Below are 27,476 nucleotides of genomic sequence, written 5' to 3' on the forward strand. Positions count from 1 at the left end.
AAGTAGCAGGATATATATTTCAGTTCTGCTGAGCCAAATAAGACAGGTCAGGGTGAAGAAGTGACAGCCAAAGAAAAGCTTACCACAAAACGGAGAAGTTATGACAAATCAGACTATAAGGCAAAAAGAAAGTGCAGCTTTATGGTTTCATGGACAAAAGAATTTCTGTGGCTGCAATATGACGAGCTAAATAACCAGGGCTGCACATAAGTGGTCCGCAGGTGCGCATTCGCTGTCAAAATAAAAAACGCGCACAAGATAAGAAGTTGCAACGCGTGTTTGCGTACATAAGATTTTCTGGAGGAGGACAGACATTTGTTTAGAACTCTTAAAGATGTCGAAGAAGCTCCTTTAAGCAATTACTGTGGTGTTGCTCCACCTCCAAAGAAATGTCAGCAGGAGTCCGAACCACAAAAGAAGCACGTATTCTCGGAAAAGTGGTTGCAGGAGGTGAGCTGGCTTCAAACAAATGATGAACGCACAGAGATGCGGTGCGGAATGTGCCGTGAAAATTTAATAAATGACAAATTAAAAAAGGCATGAACATTTTTTTTGTATCCAAAAAATATCGAACCGTGACACAAAAGTATCGAACTGAACCGAACCGTGAATTTTCTGTATCGTTGCACCCCTAATACGTACGTACGTGTACATAACATTATGAAATTTAATTCTAAACATTAAAACTAAAACTTACATTTATGTTAATTAATGTACGTATGTACACTGTGCAATGATATATTTTTTAACATTTTTTTTTTTTTTTTTAAACTCGTTCATATTTATGCCTTATGCCGGCCCCACGATAGGCTAATTGCAAACGAAAAGCACGCGAAATAGCGCACTGCAACAACAATACGTCTTTCACGTGGAACAGTGAAGCGCATTTCGCAAACGGATTTTGTTACACAGGCATTTTGTCGTACCACGGGCAAAAATATTGCTGTTCAGTGCCTTCGTAACTTGAATTTTTTGTTAAATGGGGTCTTCGTAAGCCGGGGTTCCACTGTATTTTATGAGGTGGTACTCACTGTGAAAAATTTGAGAACCACTGGGCTATGAATTATTTTGTACTGGGATGGTACAAGCTGAAGCTGGGTGTGAAGGCGCTCCACCTATCTTGCAGGAAAGTGCTAAACAGTCTGCAAATACCCACTGTGTCCTGGTTGAACTGCCAGAGGCAAGCAGCAATTTAAGTGGTAAACTGGACGTGGTATCCGATTATTAAGTGATGACGTGACGAATCCTACTTCCGGGCCTAAAGTAGTCTGCATTTAATATGGCTTTTGTGTTGTTAACATGTTTAATGCTTTGTATTTTCTTCTATTTAATCTCAAAAAGCTCCTAAAAAAAAGTCAGTGATCACCGTTGACCTCCCTCGGCTTTTATTACCGCTAATCATTTATTTAAGCTCAGTTTTTAAAACCTTAGGATGTAACTACAGCCCAGCCCATGCAGCAGTATATGAATGACTAACCTCGTATTGTGGATGGATTATCTCAGTTGTTCTCCTGGCTGAAGTTTGGTCCTTTTACAGCATCCTGCCATGCGATTACATTTGTTCCTGACCACCGAGAACACTCACGTTAACTTTTATCGAGTGGAAAAAAAGTTAGCTTGTTTATATTATGCTAACATAGCTGTGTCGCTAGCGGTCATGTAGCACATCATTATATACCAGCTAGCCAAACTTCAGTAACCCTACAAACGTCACTGCTGTTTAGTTTTCTGTCTTCATTTATGCTGGAAGTGATAACAGAGCTGTACGTTTTAATTTGTTTCCAAACCGCCGCAGTCAGGACATGCTATATTGTATTTAGATGGAAGCTAGCGAGCTAACTTCCTGCTAACTTCTAACTCCATTAAATGTCATAAATTCCGTTTCCAGTTGTTACACCTGGTAGAGCAGAACACTGATAATTTTATTAAAGATGAAAGACAGTGTTTTAACTCTCAGTAATGCCACAGTGATCATTTGATATATGGACCTGCAGCAGAGTTTAGGCCCAGACACGGCTAGTGACGTCAGACTGAACGATCGGATTGACAGAGGACACTATCACCAAACTGTAGAGCCATATAGGTACTCTTTCTTTGAGAGGGTAAAACAGAGGAGAGAACATCTTTATGAAGACGGAATGTGTAAGCAAACTTGCTTTGGTGTTATCTTTGTCCACATGTGTCAACAGTCTGGCTGACAGTTTCACGAATGACATCCAGTTCGCTTTCTTAGGCTACGTCCATACTAATGCGTTTTCAAACAAAAACTGATAGTTTTCTCTCCATTTTGGCCTCCCGTCCACACTGAGACGGCGTTTTCCCCAAGGAAAAACGCAGCGTTTTGAAAAGGCTCTCGAAAACGCATACATTTCAAAACGGAGCTGTCCCATCACAGTGTGGACACTCGAAAACGCAGACTTTCTAAAATGATGATGCATTTCAGTCATGTGATGCAGTCATGTGACCAATTAACCCTTTAAGACCTACCATAGAACCAAGTCCGCCAGAGCTTATATTATATTTTTACATGCTGTGGAGCCATTTTTGGGAGCATTTCAAGTTGCTATACATCAATACAACCATTATAGCCCAGATTTTAATAATATGTATTCATTAAGTGCATAGTAATTACATAAATTGCAAAAAAAGTGCAATAAACTACAAAAAAATTGAAAATCGTTTTTGCTTTTTTAACATATATTTCTACTTTGAGAAATTTAAGAGGCTTATCCCTCAAAACTGTAAATACAAAAAAGTTGCACAAACTAGTTTCCCACCACAGGAAATTTATTTTGAGTGTCTTCATAGTTTTATTTTTGAAATACACCAATTTTTATACACTGCAGGAAAAACGAAAATAAATATTATACTACAAATTTGCAAAAAAGCAGCATATGCATCAAAATAAACTATTTCCAGCAGTGCAATATGAGTCCTGAGCATCCCAGAAACGACACAGAAAGTCATAAAGTCAAAGATAACTTTTAAAAAGACCAGTATAGGCCCTGAGGCCCTGATGGTAAAAAAGACTACATTTCCGCGAAAATGACGTCACTTCCGGTTTCGGGCAGGTAATGGCGGAAATGCAAAAGTTCGCGCTGACGTCTATTCCAACGTAGGAAGTGTTATGAACAGCTGATCGGATCGGCAAAGCGTGTTTCTGGAATATTATGTTTTTGTTGCTGCAAGCGCTTTTTATGCAGTTTTTGCAAAGCTTTATGTGGAAGGAAACCGTGACCTAGGACAAGCTGATGGCATAAGATGTAAGTACAACTCCTCCGGTTTCATATGCAAAAAAAATTTTTGCGCTAGCTTACGTGGTTGCAGTGCTACCGGGATTTAAAAATAGTTACGCAAAACAGAGCGTGTCCGCTCTGATCGGCTCTAAAGGGTTAAACAAAGATAGTGGAGTGCATTATATAGCAGTTGTTTTGATTGCTCTCAATTTTGACACCCCTAAAAAACATTAATATCAGTTTGTACATGCTCCAGATAGTGTGGACGTAGCCTTAGTACTCCTTCAAATCTCAACAGCTGACATTGAAGCCAAACAGTGTGTTGACCCTGTCAGCCAGCATGTCATAGCTCAGGTTGAGTGAGGACGGTCACCAACACCATCACTGAGGGAAGAACTTCCAAAATAAGGTCACTGCCATCAAGTCTAATATTGCCCCACAGTGTGCTCGGTATCATGCTTACAATTTGCTTTCCTTTGATACTTGGTCCTTCTTTACTCCTGTTACATTACAGTAAATCAGGGCTCTGCTTGGTCATTTGAAACCAACTTCACGCCCTCTTGTTGTCCTACCTGCTGCATTTTTCATTAGTGTCTTTGACAATTGGCCCCTGTTTAGTGGAAATGATGAATACTTCTCTTCATACTGGCTTACTTCCCAGCTTCTTTAAACATGCTGTTGTTGAGCAAATATTAAACAAACCTCATTTGGATCAGTCTCCAAACAGTTACAGGCCAATATCCAAACTGCTTTTTGTGTTAAAAATGTTGGGGGAAAAAAACAGTAGCAAAACAACTATTTCTTGGAGAAAAATAATGTTATGGACATTTTTCAGTCTGGTTTTAGCAAATTGCACTCCACTGAAACGTCTTTACTTTCAGTGTCTAGTGACATCTTGATGGCTGCACTGGAGAGTACACAGTTCTGGTTCTGTTGGACCTAGCCTCTGCCTTTGATACCATTGATCACAGTATTATGATTAATAGGCTCAAGGACTGTTTGAGATTACTGGTCTGTGTTTTAAAATAGTTTATGTCATATCTGAGAGATCTTTTGCAGTTTTTGTGAACCAAGTGATGTCTGTAACTATAGTTTTGCCTTGTGGAGTACCTCAGGGATCTGTCTTGGGTCTGATTCTCTTTTTGGTCAATATTTACCCCCCAGGCCAAATCATTAGGCATTACAATAATAATTCCCATTATCTCTATGCTGATGACATCCAGTTATACTTTTCTTTCAAAGTCTCTTTAGTTTTGTAAAATTGTCTAGTTTAAGTAATTGCCTGACAGATATCAAGCAGTGGTTAAAACAACTTCCTCCAGTTAAATTTAAAAAAAAAAAAAAAAAAAAAAAAAGAACTTTGATTATTGCTCATGACCATATGATTTCAGAAATTAGGCCGCATATCAGCTGCTTAAGACTGTTCTGTTTAATCAAGCATCAGAAACCTCAGTGTCATATTTGACAGTTCAATGTTGCTAGAGCATCACTCCAAATGACTGGTTCAGAACTGTTTTTATCATCTAAGGCAGTAGTTCCCAAACTTTTTTTGCTAGGCCCCCCTTTGTTTTACAAGAAAAATGTTCGCGCCCCCCCGCGCGCACACGCACGCACTAACGCATCCTCCAACCACACACACCCATATTTTGCTCCATTGCGGTTTATTTCACACCTCAAACATTTAGTAAACAATTAAGCAAATACAAGTAAACTGCAATAAATTACAGGTAGTAATAAAATAAACTACTAACTCTTTTATGCTACGTCCACACCTACTGTATTTTTGAAAACGCAGCTGTTTCGTCCACACAAACAGCGTTTTGAATCACCGAAAACTGAGGTTTTTTTAAAAACTCCTTTTTTGCGTTTACGTGTGGACGAGGAATACAGAGTTCGTCACGCAATGCAGGGCTGTGCAGAGAGGTTTAAAGGGGCGGGTGCTCAAAGTTAAAAAGGGGCACATTGAACCAGGCTGAATCATTTGTTTCACTATCCACTCTGTGCAGGGGCAAAGCTTATTACATTTTTAAACTGTAGAGATACAATAATTTTACTGCTGTAAAATCCAAATTTTGTCTTATTTAAAATATAAATCTAATATAATCTGCTTCTTAATGTATGTTCTTTAAAATACAGCGTGTGTTTTTTAATATATTATAATTATAATAATGCATAATTATGTGGACATGCATATTAGACCGTTTTTTAGTGAAATATAATCCCTCCAGAAAGGCAGGAAAAGCCCGGTAACTTACTTTAAAACTAAATATGTTCCCTAAAACGGTGACAAAGCTACAGACCCATGACAGCCTTACACAGGTAGCCAGCAGCTATGACCAGCACTACTTGTGCAGTTAATAAAAGGACAGGTAATGTTTGTCGCGCTGTTGCACACACAGCACGCTCGTTTGTTTCAGTTCGTCAGCTGCAACAAGACAACGTGTACGTAATAAGCTGATACTCCTGGGTGTTGTAGACTACAGTGTACGCTGTACACCTACTTACTGGTTTTGTCGCATCAGTCTGTGTCTCTGAGTTAACTTGTGTTTCTCCTACAGCTCCGGACCGCTAAAAATGTGCGTGCTCTTTGTGAGCTCGTTCCCGGCTTGTAACCAGCGCGTTCTGCCGTCAAGGGCGACCATTGGTTAAATGTGATCATGTGACTGATGCAAGGGAGATCCTTTTATTTAGCAAAACTGTGATTAATAGTTAAATATTATTGTTGAGGGGCACAGACAAGACTCCGCACGCACACACACTAAAAAAAAAAAAATAACAATAATAATTTTTTTTTTTTTTTTTTTTTTTTTTTAAAGTTGCCTTATCAAAAGGGCACTTTGGGCACCCATCAGGAAAGGGGCGGGTGCTCAAGCCCCTCTAGCCCCCCCCTCTGCACGTGCCTGACGCAATGTCAAAGTTATGTGCCTTTTTTCACGTCACGCTGTGCAACGCGTTATTGTTTACATGAGATGAATTGCAGAATGGCAGATAGACACAAAATACTGTTAAGCTGAATATCTGCAGTTTTACACGCTTACATACACACACACGCAGTTACTGTCCCTCCAGTTACAAAGGCAGAGGCATCACCGTGTAATTATTTTACGTGTAGTTGTTTTTTTCCTGTGTAATAATATTCAACATTGTTATCAATACATTTTTCAAAAAATGCCTCTCTGTGCAAAATGGGTTGAAAAACATAAACAGCTGTAGGATACTGTTTGTCCGTGATTTGGACCGGGGGAATTTATCGTGGCAGGATCAGCCTGATATTATTTGTATCCCGCTGTAACTTCACTGTATAAAGAGCTAAAATCTCCAAAATGTCAGGAGTAGTCATTATGAGAAGTGTTTGTGAACTAAAAATCAAGAATGTGGGATACTGTTTGTCTGTGATTTGAACATCCCAGCGCTGCTCCCGACGAAGGGAAAACCAATTCTGAAGGGGAGACCTACCTCGGCACTTGTGCAGGTGAAACCAAAGGGAAGATATGCTTCACCATATTTTCTAGTCTTTGGCTTAGAATGAAGTTGGTTTGGAAACATATTCAGCGATGCTTCAGCTCCTGCTTTGCGTTTGTGTGGCCACCCGTGCTAGCAGTGTCCAAATGTTTGTTTTTTTCCCCCCTTTTCATACCGCGCCAATGGCCCCACACTTTGGTAAGGTCTGATCTAAGGACTGTTTCAAAACTCAAACTTCTAAACACCGCGTCTCTGTGGCTTTTAAACCCCAAAACACGCTGCGCCAAAAACTGGTCCACCCCAAGGATCGGTTCCCCCGTCACAAACAGAGTAACATAGACAGAACACAGAAGAGCTATCTCGTCAGGCCAGGACTCTGCAGTCTATTTACACCTACAGGCCAGTGGACACTCTTTCAATAATGAGGATGTACACATTCTGGACAAGGAGGAATGCTGGTTTAGGCGTGGAGTCAAGGAGGCCAGTTATGTGAAAAGGGAAAGACCATCTCTGAATCGAGGAGGGGGCCTAAGGGTACATTTTTTTGCCATCTTACAATGCTGTGATTGCAGCCATTCCTCAACTCTCTGTGAATGGTACTCATGGCAATTGATCAGTGGTCTTTGATCAGTGGGCATAATTATGATGAATGAACTGACCTCGGAGCCCAGTGTTCTTTCAGTGGTGCTAGTTTCAGTCATTATGTAATGTTTTTTAAGAATGGGGAAAGCTGCAGTCAGCTGAGACTGAAGAAGTCACCTGGATGAGTGACAAAACATTTCTTCCACTGAAAATGCTACATCCAGATGAACAGAATCAACCTTTGGGGATTTATTCTTTGATGAGAATTTTTTATTTTTTTATTTATTTATTTATTTTAACCTTGATGGTCCTGATGGTTTCCCAACATTATTGGCATGACGAAAACCTGAGATGTTTTCTATGCACCACAGTGGAGGGGGGGGTCATAGTAGTCTGGGGTGCTTTTTCCTTCAGTGGAACAATGGAGCTTCAGGAGGTGCAGGGGCATCAAACGGCTGCAGGCTATGTCCACTGGGTTTTTCAACAGGACAACGCTACAGTACACAATGCCCACAAGAAAAGGGACTTCTTCCAGGAGAATACCATCACTCTTTTGGATCACCATCCTGCGTGTTCCCCTGATCTAAATCCAATTGAGAACCTTAAGGGATGGATGGCAAGGGAAGTTTACAAAAATGGACAACAGTTCCAGACAGTAGATGCCCTTCGTGCAGCCGTCTTCACCACTTGGAGAAATGTTTCCACTCACCACATGGAAACGCTTGCATCAAGCATGCCAAAATGAATCTTTGAAGTGATCAACAATAAGGTTGGAGCTACTCACTACTGAGTTCATGTTTGAAACTCTAATTTCTGTGGGTTTTTTTTTTTGGAGGTGTGGTCCTAAACTTTTGATCAGCAGTTTCATTCTTGTTTTCAATAAACTGCATGCTCCTAAAAATGTTTTGTCTGACTCCCATTTCTTGTTGCACGTTGGAGCTCAACTTGGAACTAGAGCAGGGCGATATGGCCGAAAAGATTTATCACGATATGTATTTGAAAATTTGCAATAACGATATAACTGACGATATAATTGATGCGATACAAAATACAACTCCACAACTTTACTAGTGCACAAAACCCCCCCATTCATTTATTTTCACTTAAACAAGCAGCTGTTTTTATGTGTATTAAAGCTATATAAAAATGTAACAGTGTAAATGCAAATTCCTTGCTGAAAGTTTAACCAAAAGGCATTTCCAGTAGAAATGGGCTGATATATCCTGAGCATAACCATGTATAATATCCACTGAAGTTAAAAAGAGGTGCTTTGCAACATTAAACTGCAGTGTGCCAAATAAAAAAGTCAAATACGCATTTTTCGGACCATAAGGTGCACAGGATTATAAGGCACATTACGCGAAACAAAGCAGTCAGATAAATAAAACTTTACTCAACTCATTCTTCTTGCTTCCTCCACTTCTGTACCATTGATTTATTAATGCTGTATTCTATCACAGCTGCTCTATTCCCATGTTGTTGCAGTATATTAATGACTAACCTCGTATTGTGGATGGATTACCTCAGTTGTTCTTCTAACTGAAGTTTGGCCCGTTTACAGCATCCTGCCATGAGATTGCATTTGTCTCTAACCATCAGGAACCTTCACGTTAACTTTTATTGAGTGGAAAGTGTTAGCGTTGACCCTCCAGCTTCACTGTGTTTGTTATGCAAACATAGCTGTGTCGCTAGCGATCACGTAGCACATCATTATATACCAGCTAGCCCAACTTCAGTAACCCTACAAATGTCACTGCTCTTTAGTTTCCTGTCTTCATTTATGTTGGAAGTGATAGCAGAGCAGTACGTTTGAATTTTTTCAGAAATCTCTCAGTCAGAACATGCTATATCATGCTTAGGTAACTAGCGAAACTAGCGAGCTAACTTCCGGTAACTTCCTGCTAACTTCTAACTCCGTTAAATGTAATAAATTCTGTTTTCATAGATGCCTGGATGTTAAACTTCATAGTTACACCTGGTAAAGCAGCAATGCTGATCATTTTATTAAAGATGAAAGAATTTAGACAGTTTTTAACTCTCAGTGATGCTGCAGTGTTCGTTTGACTTTGGGACCTGAAGTGGACGGAGTTTAGGACCCAGATTACTCCCAGATTGACGAGCACCTTAGTCTGACAAATACGGCAATAACAACGCCTGCTTGCATGTTCTACCAAAAAAAAAAAAAAAAGAAAAGAAAAAGTGCTTTGGTGGGTATCTGATGGATAAACACCAAACCAGTTCCACATCACTGAAGTGGCACCATTTTTACAAACCAATTCTGGTTCATCCGTTTCACTCAACGATCTGCTTTCTCCCTTCTCATTCTCCGTTGCCACCATACTTTTTCGTTCATGTGTGTATGAAAACAAAAAGGCACTGCGCATTTACCCATATTCTATCGCGATATTTCATTTTCTTATCGTTGCCTAACATTGTACCGGTATTACCGTGAACGGTATAATATGGCCCAGCACTAGATTGGAACCATGTTAAGATCCAACCATGCAAATTATTATTTTTTGGCCATTTTCAAGTAGTCTTAAACTGGTGATCGGGACTGTATATCCTCCAAGATGACAATGCTCGTCCACACAAAACAGGGCTTATCAGAGAATTTTGAGTTGGAGGGGCTGGAATAGTCTGCTTGCAGTGCTGACCTCAACCCCACTGAACACTTGTGGAATGAGCTTGGATGTGCTGTTCATGCCAGAGTAACATACACAACAATGTTGACCGACTTGTGAAAAATTCTCGTTGAAGAATGAAATGCCATCCCCAAGCAGGAACTAAGCTGATGACAAGAATGAAGAGGTGGTGCCAGGCTGTTATGGATATATATGGTTCTTCCACATGCTTCTGACCATTGTTTGTTAAATGAATAAATTGTTAAATTGCCAATATGTCTTTCTTTAAACTTCAATTATTCAATCCAAGAAATGACACCAAAGAAGAGTCCATCGCAGAATAGGTTGTTTAGCATTGGCAGTGGAGATCTGTTAATTTTTTTTTTTGTGCGCAACCCACATACTCAACTCTGCTTCGGCTCCATTCACTAAAAAGAGCCAAATCTTTTGGATCCCAACCGGCTCTTCAGGTTGTTTTGTTGCTTTGTTAATTAATTTATTATCAGCAACAATATAAATTTATGCACAAAATGAATTACTAATGTAAAAAAAAATGTTTTTTTATTTATATATGTTTATACATAAATATGCTTTTATTTATCCCTTTAAGACCTAGCATAGAGTCCAAGTCCGCCAGAGCTTATTTTTATGTTTTTACATGCTGTAGTACCATTTTTGGGAGCATTTCAAGTTGCTAAACATCAATACAATTGTTATATCCCAAATGTTAATAATATGTATGCATTAAGTCTATAGTAACTACATAAATTACAAGAAAGTGCAATAAACTACAAAAAAAACAAAATTGAAAATCTTTTTTTTTTTTTTTTTTAAAAAAAAACAAACAAAACAAAACATATTTCTAGTTCGAGAAATTTAAGTGGTTTATCCCTCAAAACTGTAAATACAAAAAAGTTACAAAACAGTTTCCCACCACAGGAAATTTATTTTGAGTGTCTTCATAGTTTTTTTTTTTTGTTTTTTTGGAGACACATCAATTTTAATATACTGCAGGAAAATCGAAAATAAATATTATAATGTAAATTTGCAAAACAAACAAACAAAAAAAACAAAACAAAAACCAGCATGTGCATCAAAATAAACTATTTCCAGCAGTGCAATTTGAGTTCTAAGCATCCCAGAAACGATACAGAAAAGCATCAAGTCAACATGATTTAAAAGCACCAGTATAGGCTTATACGGCCCCGAAGGCAAGAAACTACATTTACATAACTTCAGGTTTTGGGCAGGCAATGGCAGACATGCGATAGTTCACGCTGACGTCTATTCCAACGTAGGAAGTGTTATGAACAGCTGATTGGATCGGCAAAGCATGTTTCTAGAATATTATGTTTTTGTTGCTACAAATGCTTTTTAGGAAATTTTTGCTAGGCCATATGTGGAAGGAAACCATGACTTGGGACAAGGTGATGGCATGAAATGTAAGTACAATTCCTCTGGTTTCATATGCCAAAAAAAAAAAAATTATTGCTCTAGCTTATGTGGTTGCAGTTTTACAGGGATTTAAAAATAGTTACGCAAAATGAAGCGTGCCCGCTTTGACCGGTCACTCCACATAAAATGTAAAAAATAAATTATAAAATACAAAAAAAACAATATTTACATTTCAACTTCTATTTAAATTTTCAGCTTTTTCCTTTTAAACAAATTTAAAGTGAAACAACACAAAACACTGCAAACCACAACACAATAAAATATAAATTAAAATATGCAAAACAAAAAGAAGATGCACGTTCTCTATCATATAGGCCTGTGATGATTTTTTGGAAGAGTGTTTTCCTGCTTGGAATTACACACATAGGATTCCCTGCATGAATAAACTTTCTGAATCCTTTATCATCCACAACTGAAAATAGTTGTGGATGATACAACTAGTTGTGGATTACTATACCTTTCTAATGTGATGATGTTGTCTCTTGTTGCTGCCCCTGGCGCTCTCTCTCTCTCCCACCTGCTCTGTTCCTCTGCTATTGGGAGTGTAACTACCCCCCCCCCCCCCCCCCGTTCACGGCAAATACAAGGCTCACGTGGGCGTGAAGCGACACACAAAAAAAAAAAAAAAAGTGAGAGAGAGAGAGAGAGAGGGTGAGAGAAAGAAAAACAAACAAACAAAAAAAAACACCCTTCGTTCACTTCAAAGATCCGACTCTAGGAGCCGTTTCGTTTGCAACCGACACAAGACTAGTGGCTTAGGCCCCTTTTCTTTTTAGGTGCCACTTGTTTGAGATATAAATTTTTTCTTTCTGCAATAGTTGCTCTGCCCTCTTATTCTTTCATATCCCCCCCCCCATTTTTCTGTCCTCTGTCAATACTGGCATTGGGATATTACATATGCACTCATGAATAATGACAGAAATAAATACGTAAATGAAGAAAAGAGAAAAAAAAACAACAACACCCCCCCCCCCCCCCCCCAAAAACAAACAAAAAAAAAAAAAAAAACCAAAACAGTGTGTACCCTCAAATGGAAAAAACAGTGCGACAGCAGCCTGTCTACAGCCTAAAACTGAAATATAAAGTTGAGGTGATTTTTTGGGGGGGCTGGCTATTAGTGTGATCCCTCAAAAACAGTGTAGTGTAACAATTATGATTCCTTATATTGTACAAATTTAGAAGAACTATAACAATAGAGAAATCAGAACCACATACCTAGAGAAGCCCTTCCCACAGACAGAACAGATGTAGGGCTTGTGAACTCCCCCATCATGGGAGCGGACATGGTATGTCATGCGATCCTTCCTTTTAAACCTCTGCTGACAGATGGGACATTCAAACGGCTTTTCGTCTGAGTGTGACAGCTTGTGGCGATTGAGGTGATACACATCTCTGAAGGCCTTACCACACATGTCACAACCATGGTTCTTTTTCACTGGCTTGGGAGGCTTTTTAGGGATGCTCTGTAGTTGTTGGTGTTGCATTGGGGTCATGCTGCTAGTGCCTGTGGATGCTGATGTTGTTGCTGTAGTCAGGACACCTGTGGCTACAGTAGTTATGTATGACGGATTTCCACTATTCTCACGTGGTACAGTGGATATGAGTGGCACCATGGTAGGAGCAGTCTGAGCCTTCTTAGGCCGTGACACCATCTTAACGCCAGTGTGGCAAGACTCGTGCCGCCGTAGATGGTAGCTGTCCCGGAAAGCTTTGCTGCAGTAGCCACAGATAAAGGGAGTCTTTGACTTAGGTTCCTTTTTAACCACAGCAACTGGAGCCACTTCACCACCTCCTCCAACAGCCCCAGTAGCCACATTGTCTTTAAGAAGTTCTGTAGCACTGACAGGTGGTTTCTGGTCCAATGGGATTGGCAGCACTGGTTTCTGATCAGGTGGCTCTGTCCCAGAATTAAGAAGAGGCAACAGGCTGTTTCCAGCTACTTGGTGTTGGTGATGCAGAGCCTCATTGGCCTGCTGTAATAACAAAATAAAACAAAATAAAAATCAAGAAGAGGACCTTTGAAAATTATGTTAATAGATACACATATCATCAAGGATTAGTAAAGTTAAGAAAGTACTGTGTATCTACTCTAACGGTCATGAGGATCATAGAAATGCTACAAATTAAAAAACATTAATAAATAGAATTTCAAAAAAAAAATAAAAAAAAATAAAAAATACTGATGACCACCAGTGCTACCCTATAGCCTCCTTGTAGACATACCTATCGGTATTAATTTAAAAATCCTACGCTGCCTTGTTCTCGAGTTATCACATTCACAAGATTTTCAGAAAATGTGACTTCTAACCTTAACTTTGGGGTCAAGGTCACCGGGATTCGAATTCATTTGAAACTTAGTAAATGCAGCAATGGCAGGGGTGGGCAACTCCAGGCCTCGAGGGCCGGTGTCCTGCAGGTTTTAGATATGTCTTTGATCCAACACATGAACTAATCATGTGATTCAGGTGTGTTGATCCAGGGTGATATCTAAAGCCTGCAGGACACTGGCCCTTGAGGCCTGGAGTTGCCCACTCCTGATATATGGTGAAAAAGCTAGGTGACTTCATTCTTGAGTTTTCACATTCACAAACTTGGGTGCTCATGCCGCCCGCCTAGTAGGGCGACGACAATACCCCATATCAGTCTTTTACGGCTGAGGAGTAAAAGGTTCATTAAATACGTTTGTGGTTTTCAGAGTAAAAGACTTTTTTTTTTTTTACTACTACTACTACTACTACTACTACTACTACTACTACTGATTTTTAAGGTCATACAGTATGTGGGGAAAAACCAACAAAAACTAAAGCCATACATGTGCTATTGTACTGAAATAAAGGACACCAGGGGGTAATTTTAAATTGGGTTTGAGTTTTTTTAAGAGACAGGAAGGAGTTTGAAATTAAATGGTTGTTGCTCCTTATGTATGGACACTGCTTGTGGTGTACTGCAGGGGTGAGTTTTAGGCCCCAAATTCTTAAACTTATACATTAATGACATTTGTAAAGTGTTCAAAGTGGTAAAAAAAAAGGGGTACCATTTGCTGATGATACAAACATTTTCTGTTCTGGTGATTATCTGCAGCACTTATCGGATGAGATGACAAATGAAATAATTAAACTGAAGCTTTGGCTTGATTAAAAATAAATAAATAAATAAATAAATCATTGAACTTAAATGAAACTAAAACTAAATGTATGTGTGCGGGTGTGTGGGCAGGAGCACGAGGCAGCCACTACACCTCAAGTCACTACTGCGCAGATTCTGGCTTCAAAAGTGCAACATGGCAGCTTCCACAAACAGGACATTTTGGCTTCATTTTTGTATAATGGGAAGAAGTGCAACCAAGTCGGCAATCTTTTCTACAGTCACTGGTACATATTTACCACAGGTTTCAGGTTTTTCCAATTAGGTCATAGTACCTGGTACTAGGTACTAAAATAGTACCTGCTCGAATGGGTGTTCCAAGCAATCTGAGCAGGTACTAAAATGTGATGTTGTCAGACTGCATGCCCTGCACTGGTGCGCCTAACTTTTTTTTCTTAGGTGCACCCGAAGTTTTCAACTGCATCGTTTAACACCGCAGATTTAAATGTACACTTTAAAAAAAATAAATAAATAATTGCTGTCCATACAGGCAATATTGACTTGTATATGATTAACTAACAATCTTGTCAACAAACTTCTTTATTTGGAGCACATTTTTACAAGAAACATAAGTTACCATATTTTTTGGATCATAAGGTGCACTGGATCATAAGGCGCATTAAGCAAAACCAAACAGTCAGATAAGTCAAACTTTACTCAACTCATTCTAGTTTGAAATCCGCTTTGTAAGCATGTCTCTTAAAAGGTGCCATTTTGGGGTCCTTACATACACACAATACAGTAATTAGAGCAGGGCGATATGACCAAAAATATTAATCACTATATACATTTGAAAATTTGCAATAACGATATAACTGACGATATAATTAATGCGAGACAAAATACAAAATACAACTCCACAACTTTACTAGCGCAAAAAAAAAACCATCAATTTATTTTCACTTAAACAAGCAGCTGTTTTTTTAATGTGCATTTATGTGCAAATGCAAATTCCTTGCTGAAAGTTTAACCAAAAGGCATTTCTAGTGGAAATGGGCTGAAATATCCTGAGCATAACCATGTATAATATCCACTAAAGTTAAAAAGAGGTGCTTTGCAACATTAAACTGCAGTGTGCCAAATAAAAAAGTATTTTTCGGCCCATAAAGTACGCGGCAGATTACGCGAAACAAAGCAGTCAGATAAGTCCAACTTTACTCAACTCATTCTTCTTGCTTCCTCCACTTCTGTACCATTGATTCATTAATGCTGTATTCTATCACAGCTGCTCTATTCCCGTGTTGTTTCTGATGGACAAACACCAAACCAGTTTCACATCACTGAAGTTGCACCATTTTTACAAACCAATTCTGGGTCATCTGTTTCACTCAACAATCCGCTTTTCCCCCCCTTCTCATTCTCCGTTGCCGCCATGCTTTTTCGGCAATGTGCATATGAAAACCAAGGAACTGCACATGCGCGTTTTACCCAAATTCTATCGTGAAATTTTATTTCCTTATCGTTGTGTATCATTGTACCGGTATTACCGTGAACGGTATAATATGTCCCAGCCCTAACGGTAATATTATGCTGAGGCATGGTACATATTACTCTGTAAGGCTCCTGACTACTGTAGCCATAATGCGTGAACAACCCATCAAGTGGTGCGGTTTCAAAGCTTACCAAAGTCGTACTTAAAACATTTTGACAGATTTTTGAGTGCCAGTTACCACATAAAATCATTTCGCGGTCAGTAAGCACAACCGGAATTCATACATAAGGTACACATTTGTATGAAGTCTGTATTTTAAGTGCACCTTACAGTCCAAAAAAAATAAGGTACTGAAAAAGTTCCTGTGATTAAAGTTCTTCGCTGAGCTGAAATTTTAACTTAAAATATGATATGATATAATGCGTGTCTGTTGTTGACCACACAGAGACTTTCAGAGTTGCGGAGATTTTTTCTTTTTTACTCGAACGGCTGGTCGCACTGGCGCTCCCAGCCATGTTTTTTTTTTTTTTTACAAAAAAGGAAGGAACCATCAACACTGACATTTCGACCCTGTGTCAAGCTTATAAAGCACAGATGTTTTGAAACACTGTTCCAAAGTGCGGTCCAAAACCCCACATCATGTGATCACAGCTAACTCAGATTTTGGTGCAATTCATCCCGGTGGCTTACCTGCTGCTTCGTGGCTGTTTTTGACAATGTAGAGCAAAACCTGATGACACTGCAAACTCACAGAAAGCCAACCCAGCCTGAAAGCAACTTGAAAACTAATATTTTTCTATACAAACATTTACATATGACAAATATAGCCATTGATACTTTTCTTATTCATTTTAAATTTCCGTAAGCATTATCAGCATCAAACATCTTCCACACTGATTGCTGTGGCCTATGCTTAACTTACCTAAAAAGGTAGGCAACATTCAAATCCTCAAAACTTATCAAAATAGAAATAGAAATTAGCAACCTTTTCTCAATACATTTTATTTTATGAACTGGATGCACTGAATTAACACAATACGAGGGGGTAGTATTGGCATTACATTATTTAACTATTTTAACTCTTTCAATATTTGAACACTTTTCTTACTGTGTTGTATAAGGAGTTTTCCAAAACATACATTGATCATAATTATTGATGTTGAAAAAGCAGGTTCAAATGATCTTTATTCTACAAGCCATCAGATTTCTCAACATGACCAACAGGTTGCCAAGTTTGTGGGGGGGGAAGCTGTAGCTCAGGAGGTAGAGCCGGTCATCAATGATGCCTGGCTCCCACAGTCTGCATGCCAAATATCCTTGGTTGGTCTCCGATGCATCCCTCAGAGTATGTGTGTGAATGTTAGCTAATAAGAACTAAAAGCAAAGAACAAAGTGCAATGAAGGATGCAAGTGTCTGCATATTGTGCGCTTATGTTTTTTTATGTTGATGTGATTGATTTTGTTGTGGTGTGAACGAATGTCAGGTGACTTCTGCTGCAACCCTGGTATAGTATATAGCTTTGTTTAGAATTTTGCAATGATCACCAAATATAATTTTCAATATGTGATCATAGCCACAATGGCCAGCAGGTGTCCCTGTCAAGATGGCTGTAGAACTGATTTAAAACCTTGGCACCATCGCAGTGTAATTGCTTTGACTATTTCACTGATTCACAAAGGCTCACTTTACCTATCATGACTATTTAGTACCGCATTTGTATTAGCATTTTAGCAATTGGCATGGGTCGGCCAAATTCCTCCTTTCCGAGCAACAACAAGTAGAGTAGACTGCTGGATAGTGTAGTGGTAAGACTACACACCTTTGGAGCGGGTATCCAGTAAGGGTCCTGGATAGACCCATGCTAAAACCAAGCCCTACGTCTGCAGCCTGTCCGCAGCTCGGACAAAAGCATTTCACTACGTGTTGTACTCTGTATGATTGTGTATGTGACAAATAAAGCTTGCTTGCCAGCTGCTCTATCATGCTGCTCCAATAAATAAATAAATAAATAAATAAATAAATAAATAAATATACATACATATACATACATACATACACACACACACAAATCTTCTAAACATCATTAAATAAGATAATGAAAAAAAAAATTGTACAACTGCCACTGTTAATACAATGTATAGATTAATTATGGTAAGACTCCTATTTGAAAAACTGTTGGCATGTCTACAAATCTTATATTGATGCAGGTAAATATTGTCTTGCTGTTTATATTCAGATCTCATGAAAAGACTAGAAAAAAAAATATCAGGTTATGGCGCAGGGTTTCTTAAGGTTTTGCAGTTAAGATGTACACAAAGTGTAGATTTAATACCAGTTGTTCAGAGAACATGATACACTAAAAATAGTGTGTGTCAGTTATACTTAAACAGATACAAAGTTGACTGCGGACAGTAAAAATTAAGCAAAAATTAAATACCGACCTTCTATAATATGGGAATATTTCATAAAACTTAATTTATTCGGCATATAGACTATATACAATTTACAACCTCCTTTTCGTTTCTCAAAACAAGATTAAATGATCAAACAGCATGTGAATTGATTCTGATTCTGAACTTACAAAACTAATGAACCAGATGACTTTATAGTTTATTTTTCTAGTTTGTAAGTCGTGGCTATTGATCATTGATAAGATAAAGGGTAACGTTTGGAGCCTTGCATGTGATTTAATCACTTCTCTTAGCGTGCTAAGTAGCCCCTTAGTTATAGTGCTAGGGTTAGCTAACTTCTTGTTAACGGGGCCAGTCAAGAGCTTAAGCTCCCCACCGCTTTCTTGCTTTGTTAACCCTCTGTACTATTGCAATAGCCACGGTGCACACGGGAAAAGTGTCTGGTTAGCGAATCCGTTAGCCTATTAGCTTAGCTTACCTATATACAATAGCAAAAGCTTTGCTTAAAGCTAATTTGCTAGCGCGCGCATCACCAAAATCCGAGCTACAAATTAGCTTTATAGTCACATAATGTGACCATTAAGCTGTAAATGGTACAAATTGCAAATTATGAACCGACACAGATTTCTGGCTATTTAACTGATACCAAGACTATACTGTATCTAAGTTGGCAACACAAAGTCCGGAGCTCTCGGATTCGACAAAGCTAGTTAGCAGTTCGTTACAGGAAACCACTCAGCGGAGCTATCTAGCAGGGTATCGCTAACACCTTTGTTTTTCTTGGCTAACTCTTAGTAATTTCAGAAACGGATAAAACCCATTTAGCAAACAATATTTACGCTTTATGGCAAACGTTTATGGAGACTGTGCCACTTACTTGAAATAAAAACGTACTCCAGCTCGGTTCCATTGCAACACTTGGGCTAAAATCTGAAGGAAGCCTATAAGGAATCTACAACAAAGCAGCTAAATATGGCAGCGACAACTTCCTGTAACCCCAAGGACTAAATCAAGTCCAATATACTTTTTTTTAAACTTTACTTTAAATATTTCCCCTTTCATATAGTTCACATATATTTTGTCACTAGAGACTGAAAAAAAATGTTACAAGACAGATGTACTTAAACATGTAACATACGTGCTGCTGAATCAAACTGTGCTGTACGTACTATTTCGTTATATCTCTCTCTCCTTCTCTCTCAGTTAGTCAGTCTTTATATGTACTGTTAATAGTAACAAATAACAAGTTATCTATCCCTTATTTATTCCATAATTTAATCCAATATCTCTGCCCCCTGCACAACTGCACCATAAACATAAATATGCAATATATGTTTCTATTGTAAATATTGTCTGTTTTCTATTATGTTACATTGAGAACTAATAAGTAACCAGGCCAGTATCAGCTTTACTGACCATAAATATCTACACATATTCTTGGTCAGTAAAGCTGGTTCTGATAGATATTGAGGGCAATTTTCTTTTTATTCCTAAAAAATTCCCAAGTGAGTGAAGTAGATAATTCACTCACTTGGGAATTGAGTGAACCCAGAATCTTCATTTCTAGCTTTTCTTGTTTACAAGCATCAGGACCAACTCATCTTGCTTGATGTTGACTTCATTCTTTTTTTCACAGTGCGTTTTTTGAGGATCAACTTTTCACAAAAGCGTGACATTGAGCGACGGATTCAGATCCAGAAAATTTGGAAGTTCATGTTGTTTTTTTGTTACACGCTCAGTGTGTAAAGGCCTTTAATCCAAAATTGATAGTTGAGTCTGAAATCAAACATGGCACAAATTCCTCTAATTAATCAACCATTTACTTGCCAAATGCTAAAAACTTATAAAAGTTCTTTGCACTGCACTCCAAAGGCCATTAAAGGCCAAGAGTGTTGCGAAAAAGCGATACAAAATTCATAATTTTCCAGATCTGAACTTACTGTGTAACGTATATACAGAACTTAAGTCATTCTGTGATTTACTATAATAAATCACAGAATGCTCACTTACATGTTTAGCTTTTTTCACAGAACTCACAGAGAGTAACCGGTCTCAGAGCAGTGAAAGCAGAAACAGCCCAATAGATCCAAACCCAGGATTTTCATGTGAGGCAGCAGTGCTGACCACCTCACCAACAAATCAGCCAAATTTAAATCAGCCAATCTTCTGTTTTATTAGCTATAAGGTCACTTATCAATTATTTTTGAATAAATGTACTCAGTTCATTTTATTTTACTTTGATTTATGATGTTGTTCACATTTATCTAACTGGGTATTTTAGTTTTATCCTGCTTTGCTGAAGCTAAATCAGCCTTTTTCTAAATCGGTATAAAATCATAAGTTAGTAACAAATTTGAGAACAAGACATAATTCATCGGAGAAGCTGCTCCTGAACACTTCTCCGGCACAATTATTTCCACTGTTAAGGCCCCTGTGACAAGAGAAGAGAGTCTGTGTTATGATCTACAGAGTCTGGGACTTGATTACATATGCAAAAACCAAAACATTTTTTTCCCTTTTGAACTCCGCTGCTGCATGCTATCAAAGGATACAACAGATGTGAACATACTGACTCCAGCTGAAACCTGCTATAGTCTAGAAAGTAACAAAATTTGTCTGTAACTTGTACTGTTCGAGGTGGTTCAAGCAGAGCCTTTGCAAAGACCTGCATTATGTTTACTTTCCAGCCTGTTCCATATGCTTTTTGTTTTACAGTTCCCGGGTGTTCAGAAAATGAGCCCACTCATTGTGCTTTGTTGTATTGTACATTGCCAGCCTTTTTGTAAAATAGCACAATGTCAGCTTCAGATAGACTGGCTTAATGTGTGTGATCGGTCTATTCTCTCTTTCCACACTCAGCGGGATTCAATTCATCAACATTTTAAATCAAAAATAGCCATGCAAATGGTGCAGTAAAGGCTACATTATGAGGATTTATGCTGCAAACCTTAAGGTTAGGTGAGTTCAAATGGGATTCTATTGAGTTCAAATGCTGCTTTTTCATGGTTGTATTTTTTAACACTTCTCTGAGTCTACTGAAAATGCACTACAAAATATGTTATTGTCCAGGAAGAAAATTGAAAATGACCAAAATTTGGGTATCCTAAGGTAAAGTTTTCTCTATATGATTTGTTGTTATTCATATAAAGATTTTCAGTGAGACCTTTCAGTAGAATATAAATAATTTAAACATTTTAGAAAAACAAACCACCATCAGAGTTAAGATAAATATGTAAATAGCTTTTTCTACAATAACAATAATGAGCTAAATACTGTACAAAAAGAAAAAAGATAAAAAAGAAAACTGAAATGAGTTCCTGTAAAATCCACTGTTTTAGGGTTGAGAATGGTTCCTTGATATATTTCTTTTGAAGGGGGGGGGGAAGCACCATTACTATACAACAATAATATTACCAGTGTCAGACATTAGGTTTCACAATACTTCATTTGCTATAATGCTTTATTGATTTGCCTGAGCATGCATGATCAGTAATGTGGTTAAGCTGCTGAATACGCTTAATGAACCAGTCCTATATTTTAACAAGTAAAAGTGTTTTGGGTGAAGATGTAAAACAGATAAAACAAAAACCTTTGGCCATTTGATTTTATTTTAAATTTTTGTCTGTTTGTAAATTTTAATTTCCAAAAAACCCTAACCCTAGCCCTAAACTAATACAACTGAGAGTTTTATACAAAGATTCTAGGTTTGACAGCCGCAGTTAAGAGCAAAGATGATAGACAGAAAATTGTAAAATATAAAACAATAGTCACATCACTGAGATCAATGAAAAATACTCCCAGGTACTATATTCATCACATAAAAGTTGGGGAATGAAACAGTTCAGTGTCCCACTTGCAAAACGGAATAAAAAATACAGTCCAAATTTCAACAGAGAACAGCAGTTGTCCCCCCAGACTCAACACCCTATACGTAATAGACTGACAGTCACCAATATTAATTATATATTTCACAGAATAACAGAAAATGATTACTATAAACTGTTTTAATCTAAGCCATCTTGAGTCTGGGGCACATACCTGCAGACAGAAAAATATGACAGCACTGTTTTCAGTGTGGAATATAAACAGTGTAGATTATGAGCACAGTCAGATACACCTGCCCTCAATTAACTCAAGCCAATCACAGCGATTGGCTGACCAATTGTGAAACACACAAAGCCATTTCCCACAGCAAATATGGAGATGAGTTTATGAAGGTGAGTTGCTACATAGGCTGCACTGTAGTCGACCATGTTACAAGAGAAATGCACAACATTTCCCTCTGAAATGAAGTGCAGCAGAAGTAGAAATTAACACATTAAGTACATATTTAAGACATATTTAGATATTTTCATATTTAAGTGTAAGTTCTTCAAATTTGTACCTAAATACAGTTTTCAATAAATGAACTTAGTTACGGTGACAAACCACTCAGAACTGTTGAAAGGTCTCTTTCTGCTCTCTAAAACAGATGTTTCTAAAAGCATAATTGTGATCCTGAGATGCTTCAACAAACTTGACTGTAACAAATATATTTATATATTTCAATTGTTAAGTGATAACAAAAAAGTGTTTTTACATGGCAAATGCTTTATTGTATCTATAATGTATTTAAAATCTAATATATAATATATTATAATGTAATATATACAGTAGTGAGTTAATATAAGTTAATATATTTTCCAGAGTTTTCAGCTACATATCAGTCTTCATCAGTGAATAATATTACTGCTTATCATTTTACCAAGAAATTGGCAATAGGTTTAAGCTAGTATATATTCAGTCAGTTGAACCTAGTCTGAGTACACCCTAAGTTGTCCTATTATTAATAGCCCCTTTTACTTTCTGTCTAAGATTAAGCCATGGGTGACTGGTCCATACTTGGTCGCTTTCTGTCTGAGGTCCAGAACCACTCTACAGTGATAGGCAAGATCTGGCTCACTATGCTGCTCATTTTCCGTATTCTGCTGGTAGCCTTGGTGGGTGATGCTGTCTACAGTGACGAGCAGTCCAAATTCACCTGTAACACCCAACAGCCTGGATGCAACAACGTCTGTTATGACACATTTGCTCCTGTTTCACATCTACGGTTCTGGGTCTTCCAAATTGTACTCGTCTCTACCCCATCTATTTTCTACATAGTTTTTGTACTGCATAAGATTGCCAAGGATGAGAAGCTTGATGGCCAGAGGACACAGCTGCTATCCCAGAGAGTTCCCAAACAAAGGTCCGGGGAAATTAGGAAAGATGGCATGGAAGCACTAAAGGTCAACATCCCCACTTACTACCCTCATTACAGTGGGGAATGGAATACAAGTGAGAGGGAAGATGTAAAGAAAAGCCTTCTGGAAGAAGCTTATGATGAAATGGGAGAGGACCCCACCCAGCAGTCCAACCAGGTTCTTCTTATTTACATTCTTCATGTATTACTACGATCTGTACTGGAGATCACCTTCCTGGTCGGCCAGTACTTCTTGTTTGGGTTTGAAGTGCCTCACCTGTATCGCTGTGACTCGTATCCTTGCCCTACTCGTACAGACTGCTTTGTATCACGTGCCACTGAGAAGACCATCTTCCTGAACTTTATGTTCAGCATCAGCTTGGGCTGTTTCATCCTTAACATTGCAGAGCTCCACTACCTGGGGTGGATTTATATTTTTCGCATACTCTGCTCAGCTTGCTCCACCTGCTGCCGTCAGGAGCAGAATCCTGTCAAATTATACTCAAACCATAACCCCCTGATGCTGCAACTCAGGCATTCTGTGAGGGGTCAGGTGTTTCTGCAGACTCAAGCAACCATGGCCCAGGAAAAGAAAGGAAGCCTACTTGGACATGCCCCAGCTATCTCGTTTGAAACAGACTCAACTGTGGAATGCACCTCCAAGAGAAGTCCAGACAGTAAAGACAAAGTAAAAGTTAAACTGGCTAATATGGCCAGGCTGGGATGGACTAGGAAGTCTTGGCTATGAGAGAGAAATTTTTTGTATTTGTATTAGCTTTGTAAAAAAAAAAAACGGACTGAAAAGGGAACTAAGGCCTAGCGTACCCCTTTTTTAAAAATTGCTTTTCATTTAAATAATTGAATATATTATGGGAGGGACTTTCTGTGTGGGGCTCTACTATTAGTTTTAGCTATTGTGAAATCTAGTGCTCTAAAGTAACCCAGCTAATACCTCTTAAACACCAAAAGTACATCATTATGCAAAGAACACTTTGTTTGGAAACCTGGAGTCATGGAATGATATTACTAGACATGTAATAACTCATAACTGGACCAGGGAAATTTCATTTGCAGTATCTTGTATCTAAAACTTTATTATTTTAACATTTTGAGATCCAAGAGTTCAAAAAATATGAAAAAAAAATCACAATGCAAATGATTCAATCACTATATACAATTGACAGTTGCAAGTTTCACAAAGACATGTATAAAAAGTTAAAAATGTGAAATTTGGTGAATTGCTAATGCTAATTTAAATCTGTATGTACAACTTTGCTCCATTTTGGATTTAAAGCATGTGTATATTTTTATTATTGGAGTGTATAGTAGGTGAATGTTGAGGGGGCTGTAATCTGCATTGTCAGTGGGCTTCTTAGAATTGTTATAGATTGCCTTGTGTTGCTCCTTATATGTATTTATTTAAGTATGGTTCTGTTGCACTATCCAGTGAAACGTCACTTATTCCTTTTGCACTTTGTACACCTTGGCAATCACCAGAAATAAAATGTTGCTTTATGTTACTTCAGTCTTCAGTGTACTGCATTTGGGTGCACAATTAAACCCTACATTCCACACAACACTTCATGTCAATATCTAATGGTTGTCTAATTTGGGCCTTCAGGCACTACTGCATTACACACATGCATCTGAATTGAAATTCACTATCGTAACTCAGGAACACCTAAAAATTGTGGTCAGTGTAATAGTTTGTTGCTGCATGTAGAAATTTAATTTTAAAATTTAAAAAAAGAACTTTTAGCTGCTCCCTTTTGACAGTGGGTTGCCACAGAAGGTAGCTTCACATGCTTGATTTTCTTTTTTAGACGAAATGCCCTTCCTGACAAACATGGACTGAAGTACTGTGGCAGTCCAGATGAGTCATGAAATAAAGAGTTTTGTGCTTTCATCATGAATTGTACAATAAAGTACATTAGTAAATTCATTTAAATTCAAAATTCAAAATTAATCTCTTAATTTTTTATTTTTCTAATTTTTAATTAAAAAGCTGATTTTCAAAGTCTTTTTGAAAATGCAATTTAAAAAGAGAAAATAATAAATGGATATAAAAATTTTTAATTATGAATACAGATTTATTTCTGACATTTAAAATGGGGATTCCACTTCTCATTTTCAAAACCATTTCCTTACTGCATTTCCCTTTCTTGTTAGCTCGTTATGTTAGCTAATGTATAGCTTTGAGATCAATTAGGATTAGCTAACAGATTACCTATCAGATTAGCTAAACTATTTAGAATTTCTGTAGTTCTTTTGGTCCCTAGAAAAAAACTAATGCAAATTAAGGAGCTCTCTGACTGGTTAGAAAGACACACTGGCTGCCTGTATTTTTCTACAGTGCTGTTTGTGCCGATAGTTTTACAATGTTAAGAAGTGTGTGGGCTTTTACAAAGGGTATTTCGTCTCAGTGTTCACACTTTGTCCAACACAAATATATCAGAATCAGAATCAGACAGACTTCATTAATCCCTGAGGGAAGTTGAGTTGTCAAAGCAGCATACATACAACAAAAGTCAAGAACCCATATAAAATGAAGTAATAAAACATTTATCAATAGATAAATATTATAAACTGGACTGGACTCATAATTCAGATGCCTTCTACAGGCAAGGGCAGAGCAGGCTGTACCTGCTGCGGAGACTCAGGTCTTTTGGAGTGAAGGGCCCACTCCTGAAGACCTTCTATGACTCTGTGGTGGCCTCAGCCATCTTTTACGGTGTGGTCTGCTGGGGCAGCAGTATTTCTGCTGGGGACAGGAAGAGATTGAACAGGCTGATCAGAAGGACCAGCTCTGTTCTAGGATGCCCTCTGGACCCAGTGGAGGTGGTGAGTGACAGGAGAAAGGTGGCTAAGCTGTCATCCCTGTTGGACAACATCTCCCACCCCATACAGCAGACTGTGACAGCACTGAGCAGCTCCTTCAGTGGCTGCGGCACCCACGATGTGGGATGGAGAGATTTCGCAGGTCTTACCTCCCCACTGCTGTCAGACTCCACAATAAAGACTTTGACTGATCAAACACACACATCCACACATGTGCAATAACACTAAGTGCAATAATCTTTTCTGGCATCGTTGTATTTTACTCAATTGTATATAGCATTTTATTTTATTCTATTCTATTGTGTACAGTTGTGTACAGTATCTTATTGATATCTTATTCCAATGTTTTTTTTCTTCTAATTTTTCTATGTAACTTTGCTCTGTCCACTGCTGTAACAAAACAAATTTCCCACGCATGGGAGTAATAAAGGTTATCTTATCTTGTCTTATCTTATCTTAAGATAAATATAGATATAGTTAACCTTCCTGTTGTGTTCGGGTCAAATCCGACCGATTTACAAATGAAAAAACTCATAAATATTGTGTTTTACATCCGATTACCTCGAGTCCTTATGACATCCTCCACACTATGCACTTGAACATATAAAAGTGATGAGCACCTCTTTCGTTGAATTTTGAGTGTTTTAATCAACTTTGTTAGATCTGTGGTGTTCCCGGTCAGAAAAGTGACCGCCATAGCAAATGAATGGGAATCCACCTATGGGAATCCTAGGGAACAATATGAGAACAGCCCCGCAAAGGGTGGAGACTGAGCAATACTGGAAGAGCATTAAGAAGGACGAAACCCATAATGGCAATGCTCAGTGGCTAGTGGATCTAAAGAGCAGACCTCCAGTATGAAGGTCTCCAGTATGAAGAGTGGGACAGCATCAGGCCCTGACATAGTTCATGCCTACTGGCTGAAGAAGCTGACTGCACTCCGTGAACTTCTGGCAGCACAGATGAACCAGCTGCTAGTCGATGAGACACCTGGAATGGCTAACCGAAGCCCGGACGGTCCTGATCCCCAAGGACCTCCGGAAGGGTCCCATCCAACTACCGGCCACTAA

At 38.3% G+C, this 27,476-nt stretch overlaps 2 protein-coding genes and 2 long non-coding RNA genes across 4 annotated transcripts in view; 2 read left to right on the top strand and 2 right to left on the bottom strand.

The window, feature by feature from the left end:
• vezf1b (vascular endothelial zinc finger 1b) overlaps positions 1–19,356 on the bottom strand; it is a 36,337-nt gene extending 16,981 nt beyond the window's left edge. The window contains exons 1-2 of the mRNA XM_040036478.1: positions 19,225–19,356; positions 12,575–13,332 (exon numbers count right to left, since the gene is read on the bottom strand). Coding sequence (XP_039892412.1) covers positions 12,575–13,332; positions 19,225–19,257 — 791 coding nt within the window. The 5' untranslated portion in view covers positions 19,258–19,356. The remainder of the gene's footprint in view (positions 1–12,574; positions 13,333–19,224) is intronic.
• LOC120736419 lies at positions 2,291–4,846 on the bottom strand. Its single transcript, XR_005696499.1, has 2 exons — positions 3,399–4,846; positions 2,291–2,474 (listed from the first exon to the last, which is right to left on the bottom strand). It is a non-coding gene; the product is annotated as an uncharacterized LOC120736419 (long non-coding RNA).
• On the top strand, positions 8,546–15,209 carry LOC120736421. The gene is made up of 2 exons (XR_005696500.1): positions 8,546–8,613; positions 15,101–15,209. It is a non-coding gene; the product is annotated as an uncharacterized LOC120736421 (long non-coding RNA).
• A 3,853-nt stretch (positions 19,357–23,209) lies between the features above and the next one.
• Positions 23,210–27,476, top strand: LOC120736427 (gap junction delta-2 protein). Its single transcript, XM_040036494.1, has 2 exons — positions 23,210–24,245; positions 27,232–27,476. Exons 1-2 carry the CDS (start codon positions 23,210–23,212, stop codon positions 27,474–27,476), a joined length of 1,281 nt encoding a protein of 426 aa, XP_039892428.1.

Source organism: Simochromis diagramma, unplaced genomic scaffold, assembly GCF_900408965.1.
Source record: "Simochromis diagramma unplaced genomic scaffold, fSimDia1.1 OVJJ01000324.1, whole genome shotgun sequence".
NCBI lineage: Eukaryota > Metazoa > Chordata > Actinopteri > Cichliformes > Cichlidae > Simochromis > Simochromis diagramma.

Excerpts from the sequence above, each read along its gene's own strand:
- LOC120736427 (XM_040036494.1), top strand. The coding sequence starts at position 23,210 with ATGGGTGACTGGTCCATACTTGGTCGCTTTCTGTCTGAGGTCCAGAAC. Across the intron at positions 24,246-27,231 it reads CTCCAAGAGAAGTCCAGACA|TGGCTAGTGGATCTAAAGAG; the intron begins GTAAAGACAAAG and ends GGCAATGCTCAG.